Below are 19089 nucleotides of genomic sequence, written 5' to 3' on the forward strand. Positions count from 1 at the left end.
GTTTTAGTGTGTTACAGAAATAAATAATGCTATAATCATACATTGCATTTCTCTAGCACCTTCCATCGGAGGATCTCAATGAAAACATGAATTACATTAGCCTGATGAACACCCCTGGAAAGTAGGAAAGTATCATTAGCTGAGTTTTCTGGATAAGGGTACTAAGGCAGAAAGCTACTCAGGTCACACAGATAGACTGTGACCGATTCAAGAATAGAACCCACATCTCCTAACTTCTGTCTAATCAATCTATCTATTTACAACTCTATCACACCTGGTATCTGAGTGCCTTGCAGCTCCAAGTGTTAACCACACATCCATCCTCCCTCTCTTTTCACATAAAACACAGTGCTGGAGGTGTTATTATTCATTTCCTTTCTTAGAGCCAGATATAAATGAACCACCTGGTAGTCACTACCCTGAGGATTTCAAGAAAATAACCGCTGGTGCTAGCAATGATAGATATGGTAGCTGCTGCGGTTTTTACTGCTTTATCTTCTAACCAAGCCATTCTAGATGACAAAGTACAGTAAATACACCAGTGGCCAGCCTACACTAGCATTTCCACCAGTGTTAGTACTGGGAGAACAGCACCCAGTGCCAGCACGGGGATGGGGAGGGGGAGGGCGGTGTCAGAGAGAGATTTCCCTAAATATTCAGAGTAGGCAAGACCCCTGCTGTGAACATGAGATTAAGGACATTTCAAATCAATGAGCATAATAAGAGATCTGAGAATAGTGATGCTGCTAGTTACTTTATTGTGGAAGATAGTCTCCATAAGATACTTATATGGCTCCCATTATGATAGCATCCAAGCATCTTCTCATGTATTTATTCTCGCTGCACTTCCATTAGTTAGGAAGTGCTATTAGCCGCATTTTACAGGTGGGAACTGAGGCACACTACACATTTGTGACAGAGCAAGGACTTGAACCCACGTCTGCCAAGTCCCATACAAGCATACTAACCAGTAAACTATGCTTCCACTCTGTTCAATTATTTATTGTGATCATATGTATGTGGCTAAACATGTTTTGTTCTTAGAACTCAGGTTTTTAGTAAGCAATATCATTAAAATAGCCAAAAGTATAGCAAACGTGGCCTTCATCACTGGAAGAAAAGGAGTACTTGTGGCACCTTAGAGACTAACCAATTTATTTGAGCATGAGCTTTCGTGAGCTACAGCTCACTTCATCGGTCCGATGAAGTGAGCTGTAGCTCACGAAAGCTCTTGCTCAAATAAATTGGTTAGTCTCTAAGGTGCCACAAGTACTCCTTTTCTTTTTGCAAATACAGACTAACACGGCTGCTTCATCACTGGAGGCATTTTTGTACAATTTACTACTGCTGATAAAAGAATAAAAAGAAGTATCCACATACTATTTCACATACGTGGCTTTATTTTCAGCTTCAAAATAAGATCAGCCACTCTCCCCATGGAATGTGGATTAGGAAAAACAGTTTCTTATCCAGAAGTGCGAGTAATGTCCAAAGAGATAGCGTCTGCATTGGAAATATAATGCCTGATATTTTTATCCAGTGCATTTGCCATAAAGCAACAGCTGGTTTGAAGTATCAGGAGAAGAAAATCAATTTGTCAGCTCAGCTGATGAAAGCAGCCTGTTGTTGGTAATATAAATTTCTTCATAGGGATGGCTGGGAACAATGGCCCTTTTATGATACATGGGTTGATCCACACATACTGCACTAGCAGCTGTCAGAGATGGACAGCAACAGTCCCACTTACCTTATGTCATAGTTTGATTAAAATGTTCTTGTTGCCTTGTACGTGTCAGTCCCAAATTCTACTTTGACAATACCAAATGCTTGGGACCACCTGTGTTTAAGTGAGACATTCTGTAATCTCAACATACAGTATAACCCAGAGAGGGACAGGGCATTTCACATTGTCACAATTGTGAATAAAGGCCAGATTTTCCTAGTATCGTTAGCAGTAATATTACAATAGCAGTGAGCGACTCCAGCCAATACTGGGGTCCCACTGTGCTATGCACTGTATAAACACACAGTAACAGACAGTCCCTGCCCCTAAGAGTTTGTGAACTACATAGAAAGGATGGGCAAAGGGAATATTTATATCATCATTTTGCAAATGGGGGGCAACTGAGGCATAGAGCAATTAAATGACTTGTCTAAGGTCTCACAGGACACCTGTGGCATAACCACAAGACCATCCTTCCTAGTTGCGCCAATGTAAACGAGAGGTGATATCCATGGTATGACTTGAAAAGACATTTGGCTATCAACCTATCTGTAGCTAATTATTTGTTGAGAAAACGCTATCGTAAGAATTTTTATGCCTGAGTCTGCAATTGCAGTGCACATATCAGATTTCAGAAGGGTTGAACCGACTTACAACAGCTTTAAGCTTAGCCCATGTACTTTACTTGGAATCTCTACAATTAAGGACCATAAGTTATGGCCCATGTTATATGAATGTATGACATAATAGTCACATCATCAGTGCTTCAGTGACACCCAAAAGTGATTTCAGCAGGCATTTCTGGGGGAAATTTGCCAAGTACTCTCTAATCTCCTTGCATAGGGATAGATGGGTCTCCTTCTACTGTGAATGTATGGAGCAAGACAATCCCACTATCAGAGATGACACTAAAGAATCCTTAATCCCCATCCCTTTATTTTTGTATCTTAAATTTCATTCTACAGTGTTAGAGAAAAGTTGTTAAAAAGTGTTAGAGAAAAGTTTTATTAGACCTGTACCAATAAATGTTTCATCTGGTGAATCATCATCAAGATCCAATAATAACCAAGGGGGAACACAAAATTAGTTGGAGACTTAGCGAAAATGAGGCCTCATGTTTTTAAGTATAGGAGTCAGTTTGTCTCTTGATACACAGATATTGGCATTGTTAATAAAAACTGTAAACATGGCCCAGAGTGTTTTATAACTTGTAAGCAAACATTCATATATATGATTGCTTATGTTCTGTGGCTAAATTATATGGGTTTACATTTTCAAAAGTGGCCTCTATATTAGACACTTGTGCTGATGTCAAAGGATCACACATGCTCAGCACCTTTGAAAATCAGGCCCTAGCCATGTAAAATTGGGCACTCCAATTAGACACCGAAAATTAGAAGGTACTTTTGAAAATCTGACTCATGAAATAGCAAATCTGTTGTTCTCATGGATCATGGATCATCTTGCATTCCATTTGAGAGCTCCATTCTTAATAGATGAGCTCAATAGGTGAATGCAAGAGAAATGCCAGAAATTTCTGGAACAGCTTCCTTAAGCAAGATGTAATAATTAAATTGAACTAGTGAATGATTCAAGGAATTGGACCACACTGGGTCCGATTAAGTGACCGATTTTAAACAATGGTTTTTAAAAGCATAATTAGATTTGAGAAGGCAGTCAGTTTGGAACAAATAAAAACAAAGATGCCTTTACATTGCGTATATTGACATGTGGACTTTGGTCCCAAGGGAAGTAAAGTCATTGTGTCACAAATACCTTAGAGAGATTTACAGAAGGGCAAAGAGTAATTTTATGGCCATTAATACAACTATGCAACCTATAGTGATACAGTACAAGTTAAAGCTCGTGCTTCAGGGAGTATGGTCAGCACCACGGGGGTCAGGAGCCAATTCCTTTACATCCCCATATTCTGCATTGCACAAATCAGGAGATATTATAGGATTTCTTCCTGTGTCCTCTGGAGCATAGGTACGGGCCACTGCTGGAAGTCTGATTCCAGATTAGAGAGACCAGTAATCTGATTGGTATAATAAATCTTATGTTTGTAGGTGTTATTGTCTGCTCATCCGCTGGATGATATGATGTATGACATTTGTCATTGTATGTTCAAAAGGCCTGGAAACTGCCTGAGTATATTAGTGAGGATTTTAGACCTATTTGCCTTCCCACTCATATTTGAAGAGATTTTAGCAGCATGCAGAAACACTTATGAAACCTTATAAATGTGCTACAATGTTATTACCCAAATTCTAACTGTTTGTTCCTTTACTGTTGTTATTTTAATCTCCTGGCACCAATTCCTGCCATAAATTGTAAAGCATTTTGCATCTAGATCTTGTTGTGAAAACCCAACTTCCTCCCTTGAAAGGTTTCAGATTTCTGTGTATTTTCTGTGTTCAGAGTAATGAAGGATCAAGGGAAAACCACAACAGCGTATTGTTATGCCAACATCAGCAACACAAAGCCAGTGAGGTAGGTTGTTCTGCAATTAACCCCTGAGCTCCAAAAAATAAAGAAAAAAGAACATTTTTGCAGGGCATAAAAACGGTAAATTGTATAGCTTTGCCTTCATTCCATGCCTTGTGTTCTCCTTTGCCTATCTATTAATAAGTATAGTAAGTACCATTTTTTCCCTCGCATTTCCTTTCTGACTATGGTGGTTAATCATCATGACTCTTACAACTTTGACAGCTAGGGAGTGAGCAAGAGAGCATAATACTTTAGGTAGTACCTTTCATCTAAGGAACCTATACAGCTTTTAGCAGATATATTATCATTACATATCATTTGTATCACAGTAATACTTTAGAGCAGGGGTGGGCAAACTACGGCCCCCAGGCCGAGTCTGGCCCCTCAGGGCTTTGGATTTGGCCTGTGGGTTTGCCCCCGATGGTGTCGCAGGCCCGCGCCACTCTCAGAAGGGGCTAGCACCATGTCCCTGGGACCCTGGGGGTGGGCAGAGGGCTCCGTGCTTTGCCCTTGCCTCCAGGCACCGCCCCCCACAGCTCCCATTGGCCGGGAATGGGGAACCGTGGCCAATGGGAGCTTTGGGGGAGGTACCTGGAGGCGTGGCAAGGGCAGCACGCGGAGCCCTGTGCCCCCCCTCCCCCAGGGGCTGCGCAGGGACAAGGATCCGGCTGCTTCCCGGAGTGGCACGGCATGGGGCTAGGGCAGGCATGCAGGGAGCCTGCCCTGGCCCTGGTGCACACCGTTGCCACCCCAGAGCCGCTTTAGGTAAGTGGCGTCGGGCCAGAGCCCTAACCCTTCCTGCACCCTGCCCCGCAGCTCCCCGCCCTAAGCCCCCTGCCTGCACCTTGCACCCCTCCTGCACCCCAACTTCCTGCCCTGAGCCCCCTGCTTCACCCTGCACCCCTGTGCACCCCAACCCCCTGCCCTGAGCCCCCTGCTGCACCCCACACCTCTCGTGCACCCCAACTCCCTGCCCTGAGCCCCTTGTCCCACTCTGCACTCCCGTGCACCCTAAGCCCCTGCCCTGAGCCCCCTGTCGCATCCTGCACCCCTCCTGCACCCCTGCCCTGAGCCCCCTCTTGCACTCCGCACTCCTCCTGCACCTCAACCCCCTTCCCTGAGGCCCCTCATATACCCCGCATGCCTCCTCTGCCCCAATCCCTTGCCCTGAGCCCATTCCTGTACACCTCACCCACTCCCACACCTCGCACACCCTCCCGCACCCCAACTCCCTGCCCAGGCCCTGCATACAATTTCCCCACCCAGCTGTGGCCCTCGGCCCAAAAAGTTTGCCCACCCCTGCTTTAGAGCCCCAGTCTTGGGCCAGCACCCAAATGGGTGATGCACAGACACTTTGAAAATCATTTGTAAGTAAATGTAGTAGTGGTGAAACATGCTAGTTTGGCAGACTAAAGCCCCCTGTAATACCCCTGTGAGGAAGGTATTATTATACTAGTTTTATAAGTGACTAAACTGAGGTACAGTGAAATTAAGAGAGTCACTGACAGAACCTGGCATAACACGAGGAGCCCCCTGGCCTTTGCTCTGCCATTCACCAACACTCTCACAGCATAGACTCGTGCACTCAGATCCTCCATTCTGTGATTTACATTTACTCTGAGAAGTATAGTGAATTACTAAGCAGCCATTGCTTGCTCTAGTTGTTCCGAGATGCTTTACAGTAAGACACTGACTCTTAAAAGAGCTCAGCCTGGTACCTGATTTTGTGCCCACAGTAACTCTGTGCATAATTTTGTGGCTGCAAATAACTGCAGACCTATTTTATGAGATTTAAACGTTTGACTACCTGATCTGCCAGTATCGTCAGGCTGCAAGTGTGTTATCAACTGTATCTGCAGTTATTTGCCCCAAGATTATTTGTGGGTGCAGAATTGGGGGCACCAAACTTGAGCTCATTTTTCAAAACCAGGCCCCAAATATTCTTTCACACTTGCCTGGGACATGTGTAAAGACTCACTATCAAAGGCCCTTTCTGTTATTTGAGCAGAAATGCTCTCTGAAGATTGTGTGTGTGTTCATTAGCCAATCATTCCCACGATCACTGAGACCTCTGTGGGCTGCTGGGATAAGAGATAGTTCTGCTCTGAGGCCAATGGGAATTGCATTTTTTGTTTGTTTCCAGAGAACCGGAAACTGGCTGTCTAACACCATCAGCCACACAATGCTGACTAGGACAGCTGTATGCAGCTCTTGGGTAGTTTTACATGATCTCTATACTTCTCTTTAATGTGCACTTGAAATACTCAATGCACTATAAACACTAAAGCAGCAGAGATGAGATCAAAGTATGTTTGTCTGTGTTGTTTGTTGCTTCTTTAAAGGTCCCATCTTCCCTAAAAAAGCAGTATAGCAAGGACACTAACATTTTCCCCATAAACCCCACTGCTACCATAAAAAGATAAAGGAACATGATATATTAGAAACCAAGTCTCTAAGGTGCCACAAGTACTCCTTTTCTTTTTGCGAATACAGACTAACACGGCTGTTACTCTGAAACCTATCAACAGATGATGAGTTAATCATTCCCACCGCAAGGTAAATTTCAGATAGCCAATCAAAGAATTTAGGCCTAGAAAGTGACCATCATCCCCAAGCACCCCATGAGAATTTATTCTCCTCTGAATATGTATGCATAACCCCTATTTATAACCATGTGAGTTAATTACATAGTTTGAGAGGAGGAAAGTCACATTAAAGGCTGATAACAGAGATGGTTTAGCTGTCTAAAAGCAGCAGTTTTAGCTCCCTGGAACACAAGTTAGAATCGTTGTTCAGTCAACACAACCCTTCACTCTTCTGAAAAGGTAAATTAAATTCTTCCTTATCACATAATGCACCTGATCAGACAAAATCTGAAAAGGTGAGGTTTTGCACAGATATAGGTCCCATGATCTGCCTGGCTGCTAACCTCCACCCCCCAACCTGAAATGATTAATGGACATGCAGTACAGAATTTGGGAAGCACATTGGGAACCTTAAGGATGAAAGCTGCTATGTAATTGTATGTTTATTAATGAAAAATAGTTGGAAATAACGTGGTTAGAAGTCCACAAAGCTGACAATGCAATTATTTAACCTTAAGTAGCTGTAGCTACATATACAAAAACATAGCATATATTTAGAAATAAAGAAAAAATGTTATTTTACAGCATGATATAGAGTTAATATTTCCAAGAAATAAACGACACAACTATGTTACAGAAAATAAAATCTAGTAGACATATAAGCAAATGTCACTAGCAAAATATTGCACGTTACAGTAGTCAGCATGGTGGCTTTCCAATCAGAGAAGGCTGTCGAAATGTTGGCATTTCACTTATGGACACCTGCAACTTGTATTTGAAAATCCTTATTAATTATTAATTTTATTATTATTTAATACAATCCAAAAGCATGCTAGGCATTTGACAGAATCTTAATTTCTAAAGAAAATAATTCCAAAGATTTTTTCCTTCTATTGTCTTTAGTTTGCTTTTTTTTTTTTTTTTTAATAGCTATTTCAAAAGTCTGAACACAGTTTTTTAGTCATGGGAATTTTGTCTGCAGATTGAGATTTACATTCTTAAAAGATGTTGTAGCCACATTTTGAGAGTCTTTTAAAACCTTTAAAGTACTCTTTAGTGCAGGATAATATGACTTTAAATATTTGAGCAGAAGAAGAAGATACAGTTAAAAGCTGTGGATAGTTTGCAAAACAATTATGTTGATGTATCAGTAACACCTCTTGGCATGTTTACTGAACTGTTTCCAGTTAATCTATTCACCTCAGAAAAGAGCTGAACAAATAAACAATTCCACATGCCTTTTAAAATGTGGAATGAGGTTCCCAGATGAGTCCTTTTTAAATAGTCTAAATTAAGCCAATTTAATGTGACAAATTAAATTAACTGTAGACTGCCAACAGTTAAAATATACTAACACATGCAGAAGAAAAATAGAAAATCCTCAGATTCTCTGAAGTTTCCCTAAATATATGTGCCTTAATTCTGACTATGCCTGACCATATGTGTTTGCTCTTGGTATAGATGATATGTAACATTTTTGGTGGAGCACAGGTGATCTGAGATGCTTTCATTTAATCCGTGGATCTGTTTGTGGTTAATGTAACTAGAAAATAACAAAAATGTAGCAAGCATTAACTATTTGGTTTGATTTGACCCTTGTTCCATACACAGAAGTCCCATGTTTTTGCGTACGGAAATTTTTCAGGATTTGATATAAATAAGTGTTTGAGAGCTAGGAACGGAGAGGAACACTTTATCTATTTTATTCTCTATGCAAAGGGTTATCTAACTGTTAGAGGACCACTTAGGGATCTAATTAACTGTTCATTTCCTGTTTTTTAGTGGTTTGAGTGTTATTGAACTCGAGGTTCTGGAAGGCCATGAGATACCACAAGGCAACCATAGCTCTGCATTAATTAAGGGTTTTTTTGGTTAGCGAATCTAAGCATCAGGTTTAAAATTCCAAGAACTACAAATTTCAAATCCAGAAGGATCAGCTCAGCTCTTGGAAGGATGAAGATCTTTCCAAACTGGAAAAATTGGCTTCCATTCTATGGGCGATACCTTTTGGAGGAGACTTTACACATGGAGTCCTGTTTCCTCAGTACTGTATTACAGGGAGTTGGTAGCGGCTCTATAGTTAAGGTAGTTTCCTACTATAAATCTATTTTTCAACCCTCCTCAAATCCCGTCCCCTCCCCGACAAAACTGGTCAATTCCTGACTCCACTGAAGTCAATTGCAAAACTCCCATTGACTTCAATAGGGCCAGATTTCAACGTATTTTCCTAAAATTTCACATGCCACAACTCCTGCCAGAATTTTTCCAGGAAGTTGGGAATCAAAAATAATAAATGAGTTTTAAAAATACAATATTTTTTAAGAAATTCCCTGCACTTAATTTTTTGAAAACATTCATTTTTTTTCATTTTAAAATGTATTTAATTCATTTATGTATGTTTTGACTCATTCTATCTCCAAATGGTCTTGGTCTAAAGACTCCAGATGTGTTGGCTTGCTGGCCATACTGAGGTTAGCGGCCTGTTAATAGGTTTAGGTACATTTAGTAGGGAAATTACCAAGTTTAGCTATCAAGGCATATTGAGAGCTTTAGGTGGGTTGTATGTACCCATCACTAAAGTAGGCAACAAAGAAGATTGACTAGAGCAGGGGTTCTCAACGTTTTTCTGTCTGAGCTTCCCCCACATGCTATAAAAACTCCATGGCTCGCCTGTGCCACAACTGTTTTTCACCGTATAAAAGCCAGGTCCAGTGTCAGGGGGTAGCAAACAGGGCAATTGCCAGGGGCCCTGTGCCATAGATAGCCCTGCGAAGCTAAGTTGCTCAGGCTTTGGCTTCCGTCCCAGGTGGCAGGGCATTTCAGCCTCGCACAGAGTCTTCAGCTTTCTGCCCTGGCCCCAGTGAGTCTAACGTCTGCCCAGCTTGGTGAACCTTTTGAAACCTGCTTGCAGGCCACCTGAATCCCTGTTTGAGAACCGGCCACTGGACTAAGGGATCATTAAAGGAGGGATATAGAGAAGAGGCACAGAAAAGATCTCTGTCCTTTGCCCAGCCAGGAAACTTTGCTGGCCAGAAGGAGGCTGCAATAGGAACTGGAAGATAACCTTGTTACTGGGCTTCATCTAAAGAGACTTTGTAAATTAAGGACTGGTTGTTTTCCCCCAACTTTAGCCCCCCTGAGTAAGCCATCCTCTCTCTGCCACTGTGCACTACACCTTTTAAAAGCTAAACTTGTTAAAAAGTCTGGAAACTGAGCAGTAAAGGGATTCAGTCAGTGCCCTAATCCCATCTATTGTTTCCTTTATGGCCCACTTGATTTAGAGGAAATTATTTGCAGAAGTAACATTGTGCCATGTATCTAATTGCAAAGGTTTCATTTTAGTTGTTGCTATATTTTTCCCCCCTACTAACGTAATGGTGATTGCATGCTATCCCACAGGCTCATATGACATTTAAAATAGGATGATAGTGACTGTCTGAACTTGGTCAGAATTAAATTTGAAAGCCAAGTAAAATAAAAGGTAATTGGAGAAACAGGCTGAGAGAGGTTGTTTTGCCCATTCACAGTGAATCAGTAGCAGAATCAGGACTAGAGGCCGAATCTCCTAGCTCCCAGTGCCCTAATCCTTGACAGAGGTGCCAGAATATGTGCTCCCACTCCCCGCCCCATTTGGAAAATGTCAATGAAAAGAAAAATAATTGTTAAATTCCCAAGTTTTTGTTTAAAATTCCTCAAAGGCTTTGGTTTTCTGATTTAAAATTTTTAGGAAAGCAGGTACTTCTTGTGGAACTTTTCATTGACTTGAAAACCTAGCTTTTCCACTTAAACAAACAAACAAAAGCTGATGGAATTTTTTTGACCAGCCATAATCACTAAATCACACTTCCACCTACATGCAGGAAACATAATTAGAACATGTTGAAGCTGATGATGTTAGCATGCCCCTTATATAGTAACGAGGGGGAATTACCTCCTAAATTACAGTTGCCAGGGTCAGCTTTATGTGCTAGACAAAGTCCAAACACACAGTTTTCCATTTTGCAGAAGTTCTTACCTTTCTGCACAAAGGAAACTAATGCTAGAAGAAGTCATTCCACCTGGCATCACGGGGTTAATAGAAAAATGTGGTCTGTGGAGTGCGGTCTTTTTAAAGCAGGGGTCCGGTAATTTGGACAATGTTGTCTTCCCAGCTTGGCTGCTTTGTAATGTTGGGAAAACATTTAACTTCTCTGTGCCTCATGTTGCCCACTTATAAAATGCGGGAGCAAAATACTATTCACAAGATTTGCTGTGAGGACTGATAAATCTTTGCAAAGTGTTTTGAGATAATCAGATGGAAGGAACAAGTGCAAAGAATGTTCGTTACTAATATCTGTGGTTCAGCTTTCCATTACTAATGTGGAGGCTCAATTTTGAAATTTACAACCTGGATCTCAAGCTGGACATTTTTATATAACCTTCTGAGGTCCCTTCCAACCCTGATATTCTATGATTCTATGATATGCTGTTACAGCAAGCTTATATGTGCAGTGCTGAAAATCCAGACCAAAATATTAAGACACATTTATAACAGATATATGATCAGCGTTGCATGGGGTTGTGTTGTTTTCCCATGAAAAAACAATTGTATTCAAAACTTTCTAAAGACAGAAGGAATCGTACTGGCTATTTGCTCTTTTTCAGTTCAGTCATTACTGTAGAACAGTATTTTAGGATGTGTTCAGTCATTCTAGTGTATTTTGTCCTCTCTGCACAAATGTAACTCTTACTCATATTACTTAACACTTGTACATCAAAGGGATAATCTGCCCATAGGTTGTATTTGAACAGTTCCATAAATCATACATTTGTCTTCTACTACACCGCACAGACATTTGTATGGCTTCCCTCTTTTGAATAAGGAAAAGGAGTACTTGTGGCACCTTAGAGACTAACAAATTTATTTGAGCATAAGCTTTCGTGAACTACAGCTCACTTCATTGGATGCATCCGATGAAGTGAGCTGTAGCTCACGAAAGCTTATGCTCAAATAAATGTGTTAGTCTCTAAGGTGCCACAAGTCCTCCTTTTCTTTTTCCGGATACAGACTAACATGGCTGCTACTCTGAAACCTCTTTTGAATGAGATCCAAAATGAAGATGAGATGCAATCACTTGTGCTCATTAAAAATTCCATGGTAATTATGAAGGCAAATGGCCAATTAGACATCTAATAACCTGCTATTGTCATAAATGTTGCTTACCAGTACAGTATACTGTATCACTGTATAATTCTTTACTTACAGAAGAATGAGTCAAACCTAACTTCTTTAGACAGACACTCTCCTCCTCTCCTTGATAAAATAGAGTAGTATTTTTTCAGATAACTATGGATTGCATGTTAAAAATTAAGATTGTATGTTACAAAGTATCATGTTAGGAACTAATAAACAGAAATAGAGCATGCTTTAAACAGAGATTGTAGCAGATGCAGATATACATTCCATATACATTCTCACAGAAATGCGATGCCATTAAATAAAATACAGCAGAAGTAATAATCTAGTACTTACATTGACTTTCATCTTGTCTTTTCTCTATTATTCCATTACCTAAATGAGAACAATACACTCTCCCCTTCTCAAAGTGAAGTTCTTCAGCTCAGACTGAAGTACGGTAAGGTTTGGCTAGAAGCCTGGGTATTAGACTTTCAGCCTACACCTCCCAGTGCTGGACTTACTGTGAACCCTGCCGAGGGTGAAGTGAACAGCCACTGGGAATGAATGGAACTAATTACATAGTAAATTCTCTCTAACGTTACATGGCCTGCAGCTATGTTCATGCAAAAGAAGGAATGGCACTCGGTCAAGCCTCCAGGAAGAAAAGGCAGAAACCAAAATAGGAATTCTGATATTGTAGAGCTATAAGAACGTCACGTGGACACTGCAGTGAAGCTAAGACAGAGTGATTTGAGTGCATTTGGGGGCTTTTTCCCAAGGTAGTATCAGTTCTTCTTCCTCCTCAATTTGTATTTAAAAACACTTCGATTTTGAATTTTTCATGTTCAGGTCACTAGAAATGTCATGGCTCAGCAAGACCTTTACAGCTATATAAAACACTGCAGAAAAACCACATATTTTAAAAGCAGAGAATCTGAGAGACCAATGCAGAACAGTTCACGGTTAACATCTTCTGTTTTGTACAATTTTCAAAGGTTCCTTTATACAGAAATTATCTTGCCTCCATTCTGTTCCTTCCTCTTTCTACAGTAAGCATGTTCACTCTCTCTCCCCAAAACACTTTTATAATGAAAAACTGTGCCCGTGTCTTGCAGGGGGCAACAGTTGGATTTTTGTATTTTTCTCTCTAAATTTTAACCTTTTGCACTTGAAGTTGACTTGGTAATGCAGAAACATCCAACCAACCTTTCTAGTCATGCAAAATATCTGGTACAATGAAGCTCACTTGCAACAAATTCTGATCCTTTTCATGTGACAGGCATTGGTATTATCAGTTGTGAACGTGCAAGAAGAGAATTCAGCCTAGAGAAATTGCACAAATGTACCACCACAGACCACAGAACTTTTAAAACTATATTTTAGAAACAACAATGCAATCTGTTGCCACAGAGCTGCTCTAAATGTGGCATAATTGACCACAGGAAGACAATGCCGACTTCAATAACATAGAGCATGCATAAGGCCTACGCTACTCCACAGCTCCCTCCTATACTAGAGGGTCAGGGGATGGGATTTAGAGAAAGAGAGCATGGCTGCGGATTCCATAACGCACATCTGACTCCTGTTCCCCAAAGCTCTTGACAAGTACTGTAAGTTAGGCTATTCTAACTTGCTGCTGGTGGCTGACTGGCACATAGCCAGCTCAGGCACCGGATAGCTTAAAATCCTTGCACAATGCACAGCAGAGCCTGGGAGGTTGCTGTGGTTGCAAGGTGAGAGCATGCAACTAAAATTCTAAGCGCTAGGTGTTCTCCTCTGCAAACTTGATCACTTACTTGCAAGTATGCAATTAAAAAAAGTATGCGCATGTACTGAGCATTTGTTAATGAGAGAAATTTAAGAGTAAGCTTAAGCGTGTCTGACAGGAGCTTAGCTATCTGCATCTTTTTGTTCTCACTTCATGCTGCTGCTAGACAGGATCAACTTGCCAGCCACCCACCAGAACTCATTACTATAGGACAGGGCCCTGTGCACACGCTGTCTCCCTGCCCAACACTCTTTACTTTGTGCATATGCACATAGGACGCTGCACCTGCACACTGTACAATCAGCCCTCAACGCATATCCAAAAACATTAACAAGGTGTCCACAGAGCATGCGAATGCACTGGATTCCATTACAGAAGCAGTTTGTCCTGCAAAGGTCGGGGGGGGGGGGGGAAGTTGCTAATGATTAGCTGTGGCAATAACACTCATAGACCCTGGAGCTGGGGGCAGACGAGGTACCCAGGACATGGCCTTACCACTCTTTGGTCACAATACCACTCGCTCACATTTGGAGGGGGTGGGTGTAGGGGTTCATGGGCAGGGGAAGTGCCAGGAAGCTGGTGAGGAAGGGGGCTAAGAGGGGAAGAGGAGGGTCAGAGAGAGATGCAAATCTACCCCCCCCCCACACACACATTTAAATGATGCTCAGGAGCCCATGTTAACACTACTGTTTAGTTCTTTCATCATAATGGGAATTTCTGCACAGCCACAGCTGACAGCCACTGTGCTCCAGCTATAACAGGACTCAGTTTTTGCCCACCGATCTTGCCAAAGTGTTGCTATCACAGAATAAACTATAAAAAATGATGTAAGGCCATTAAAATGACATTGCCCGAGAGCCTCTGGGATAATGGGAACCAATAGGTCATTTAGCATGTTGCATCAGAAATTTGAATGGTTTCCTGACTTCTTACCATACTTCATCTCCATGAGATATGTGTATTTGTAGAAGGGCAGTGCTCAGAATTTACAAGTCAGGTTGATATTGCTAAATTCAGTCAGCCACTGCTAAACTATTTTGACTTCTGTGACCAAAATATCATACCTGGAAATTTGCTAAATTGAAAATAAAAGCATTAGGAGCCAAAGAGAGGGGTAATAACTTTTTAAAATATGAGTTTCAAAACATAAATGGATCAAGTTTTCTTGTCAGTAATAGAGAGGAATATGTGTCCCATTGTCTTCTGATGAACTTAACATGGAATAAGAGAGGTCAATTTTTTCAAACAGACCGTGACAGAAAACTGAACACAGTAAATGTTCCATGTAACTCCTATCAGGTGCTTTTCCTTACATTTCTGGTATCGAACTCCAACCCCCCCCCAATCATATTTACATGATCAAGGTCATGAACATTACACTGGGAGCCAAGAACTCCAGCATTCTCTTTGACCCTGACATACACTGACACTTTCTGCAAGTTATTTATATTGCAGTCGGGCCCACATGTTGCTAGGTAGAGTACAAACGCATAGACAAGTTCTCTTCTTTGAAAAGCTTATAAACCGATTTTGTAAGTCTAATAAAAAACCCTCCATAATTTAACTTGTTTTTTATCCTGCCTGTAAAATAGGGAACTAACTTATCTACCATACAAATGTGTTGTGTGGAGTGTTTAGTTAATAATAGTACATTATCATACCATCAAAGAGCTTTACAAAGCATTCTGAGATAGTAATAAGAGAGGTGGTACCTTCAAGACAGAAGCTGGGGCTTACTTAATTTTTGTCAGTATAATTAACGCTTCTAAAATCTCTTAGGTTTCCTTTTACTCAGAGTTGCATCCAAGGAGAATTTCTTCAGACACCAATGCCAGTGCCACAGCCAGGTCTCCAACAGCAGAAATACAAGCAAACATCCGGTACCTTAGCATCCAAACCAAAAACTCCCTTTCCACAATTAATTGGTAAAGATATAAAACATGCATGATACTAGAAGAGTTATTCTGAACTAAATATCTATCTATCTATCTATCAAATCACACTTACTTCAGCTCCTAATATTTTAAGTCATTAAATTCTGTTCTCATAAACCATCAACCTACCGTTGCAGATGTGTTGATTCTGCTATTTTTATCCATAGCTATCACCAAGCAGCCGTGCCACTTTGAATATTATAAATAATCACTGTATAACCAGTGTTATACAGAGCTCAGTTTTGCAAAGTCACAATGTGTCAGGAACTATTTCGCAAGAAAAAAAAAAAAAAAAGTCTGACAAGTATTGCCCTGAAAGTCTTTAGCTATACAAAAGGTTTCCCATAGAAGTCAATTTCTGTGACAGCAGACAAGATTAAAACAAACAAAAAACCCTAACAGCGTCTACAACGAGAATAACTGTCTAAAAAGTGGAATTTTCCTTGATCTGTCTGTCACAGACTTGTTGCAAATAACCACAGATACAAAAAACCCACGCTTCTGCTTTGCTACATGTTCCTGTAGTTCCTAATTTAGAAGCTTGATGGAAGAACAGTTTACTACAAGTGTTTGCACAGCACTTTAATGAAATAACTGACTGCCACAATCCTATGAATTCAGGATTTCTAGCCAACATTTTCCATATCTTGCAAAAATTTCTCACATTTATTACAACACAATTATTATAACTTTGTGTTGTAATAGCCTGTAAGCTCTATGGGGTAGGGAATTTGTGTTCTTACATACCTACAAGGCACCACCATACTACCATATGTGTTGTAAGGTACATTTTGTATGAAAGACACTGAAAAATTTAAGCAACTTTGACTCATCTCAGAAGACAAATTGATCAGTCTGGTCTCCTGTGATATTCCTCTACATTTTAAGAGGATGAGTGGTGGAGTATGACTCTCCCATCTAATTTACTCTCATCTGCTATCCAGCCACCTGGATTTTTTGTCTAACCCTTCGGGCTGGTGTCAACTAGGTGCAGCATCGGCACATAAAAAGCGTTGAGTTAGAATGTTTGAAAAGTATCTGTTCAACTAAACAAGCTGAACAGAAAATGTCAGAAATCTTAGGAAAGTACAGTTACTTAAACTGCACTTCGATTTGTGTTGTCCATATGGATTCTACTTTTGGTGTGCATGTGCCGTGTGAAAATGAGATCGAATTCATTTGGCCAGCAGTCTATATTTGGGCCACACCTGTGCCCTAGATACTCTGCATTCCTCCCCCCACAGGGGCCCAACTGTTCCTCAGTTCCCTTTACTAATACAGAATCCCACTGGTATAAGACTCTGTAGAAGCAGGAAAGGAAGGTGAGCCCCAGAATTCATGTGGACAACACTTCCTGAAGAACCAGTTACTGTAGGATAACCATTTTGCGCCTGCTCCCCAGTGTCTGTAATGTCCACATGGATTCCATTCTTGGTGGCTAACGAACAGTCATCTATTTAAACAATGACTGCAGGACTAAATGGGCATCCAATTTGGAAGATTCTGCCAAAGAGTAGGGACTTGTAAAGGTCTGGATTGAGCCCCACATTGCTGTTCACAGATTTTTGAGACAGACATTTTTTGAACAGGCTACCTAAGCTCTAGCGCCGGGGTGTCAAAGTCCCATCCTGTGGGACATCTGCGGCCCGAGAACCTCCCCCACTGCGGCCCACAGAGGAGAGACGCATGCAGACAAGCTGCAGGCAATGTCTGCTGCAGAAGCCACCCTCCACATCTCCTACTGGCTGGGAGAGAGGGACAGAGATACTATCACTAATCACCAGGCAGAATCATCATCATTAGTTGCCGGGTAGAGACAGCCATAGAGGCAGTGTTGCTTTTTTTCCCCCACAATGAATATAAACAAGTCAAAATATTGAACACAACTATCTGATGTCCACCTTGCTGCAATCCTGAAGGTTTCAACTGCTGTCACTGAGGGCAAACATCAACAAACTGACACAACTGAAGCGTTGCCAGGTGTCTGGCAAACACTAAAAACTCTCTGGCAGGTGAAGAATTGTATAAAGTTATATGAGTTTTATTATTTCTAAGAAATTCAAATAAATATTTTCTTTTCTGAACACCATCTTCAGTGACATTATTGGCTCACTGGGAGGACTGGCCCTGACCCTAAGGTAAATTGAGTTGGAGATCCCTGTTCTAGTGGAATGAGCTCTAACCCTCGCTAATTTAGAATATATTCTGATGTAGTCAGAATCCCACTTAGAAAATCTCTGATAGCGAACTTCTTCACTTCTGCAAAGGCCCCAAATGGTCATGTTTGGCTTCAAAATTAGGCGCAAGCCAGACCTCTAAAGGGAAGTACAAAATGTCCCCCAAGAAGTGCTACGTAGCTCTTAGCACGTAAGCTTTTACATAAGGGATACCTACATTTACAATGCTGTAGCAGCCCAGCTGCAGTGCTTAGTGAAGACGCTACCCATGCTGAGGGGAGAGCAATCATCAGGGGTCTGAATGGTTTTGTCCCATTAATGCAGAGAGTCTCTTACTACATTACATTTGTGAAGTTTAACTTCCCCTAGGATTGAATGAGATTTTGGAAAAAATTGGGAGCTGAATGAACTAGAATACTAAAACAAATATGGGTAGGAACTTGAGAGTGACCCTATCCTTACAAAATGCCATATAATGAGGAGCTGATGGGGGGCCCCAAATCTTTCCTACTCTTTTAGCTGATGTAATAGCTATTAAAGAGGCAATCTTCACTAGTAGGTGGTTTAGGGGAGACCTATCAACCCTGTTAGAACGAGAGAGGACACTCATCAACCTTGAGGAAAAACATGAATCAGGGCCCTAAGGAATCTTGCCACTGCATGGAAGGAAAAAAACATGGGGGTGGAAAGGCTGGTGGTGTGCAGATATTACTGCTAAACAGACTGTCGTAGAGCTGATAGAAAGTCCATCTTATTCTCCTAGCCATGAAACAGTCTGCTGATTTAGTAGGTAGAACCAGAGCACTCAGTAGGGCCATTACTGGCTTCTGGACTGTAAAAGATTAGCTTATGATTAGAGATGTGTAACAATCGTGTCTTGTTAGTCAGATGACAATATGGACTTTGGGATGCTGGGAGCCTGGTGTGGACTAGCTGTCTGTACACACCTTGTTGGTAGCTTATTAATATGTGTTGACCTAGTCTTTGAAATTGGACCAGATCAAAGCATATTAATGACTGTTAACGTATGCATTAGCACGATGCAGTTGGTCTAGGGTCTGTGATGTGATGTGTGTACATACGTATGTACGTACAGATTCACACTTCAATATGCCACGAACAAGTTCACATATACAAGCCCTGAGTGATAAGAGACTACCTAAGTCAAACAAAGACCAAATGCATGCTATACAAATTACATACTACCCGACATTTGTAGTCATGTCTTGGCACTGATGGGTTCAGGTCAGCTTG

General features: G+C 41.1%; 1 protein-coding gene across 2 annotated transcripts in view; it reads right to left on the reverse strand.

The window, feature by feature from the left end:
- Positions 1–19028, reverse strand: part of CASS4 (Cas scaffold protein family member 4) — a 35305-nt gene extending 16277 nt beyond the window's left edge. Inside the window, exon 1 of one of the 2 annotated variants that reach the window (XM_073309302.1) lies at positions 15788–19028. In XM_073309302.1, coding sequence (XP_073165403.1) covers positions 15788–15823 — 36 coding nt within the window. In that variant the 5' untranslated portion in view covers positions 15824–19028. Of the gene's footprint in view, positions 1–12310; positions 14958–15787 lie in introns of those variants that run through there. The other variant, XM_073309303.1, reaches the window with a different exon arrangement.
- Positions 19029–19089: the final 61 nt, after the last annotated feature.

The sequence above is a fragment of the Lepidochelys kempii genome, chromosome 13 (assembly GCF_965140265.1).
Source record: "Lepidochelys kempii isolate rLepKem1 chromosome 13, rLepKem1.hap2, whole genome shotgun sequence".
Lineage (NCBI taxonomy): Eukaryota > Metazoa > Chordata > Testudines > Cheloniidae > Lepidochelys > Lepidochelys kempii.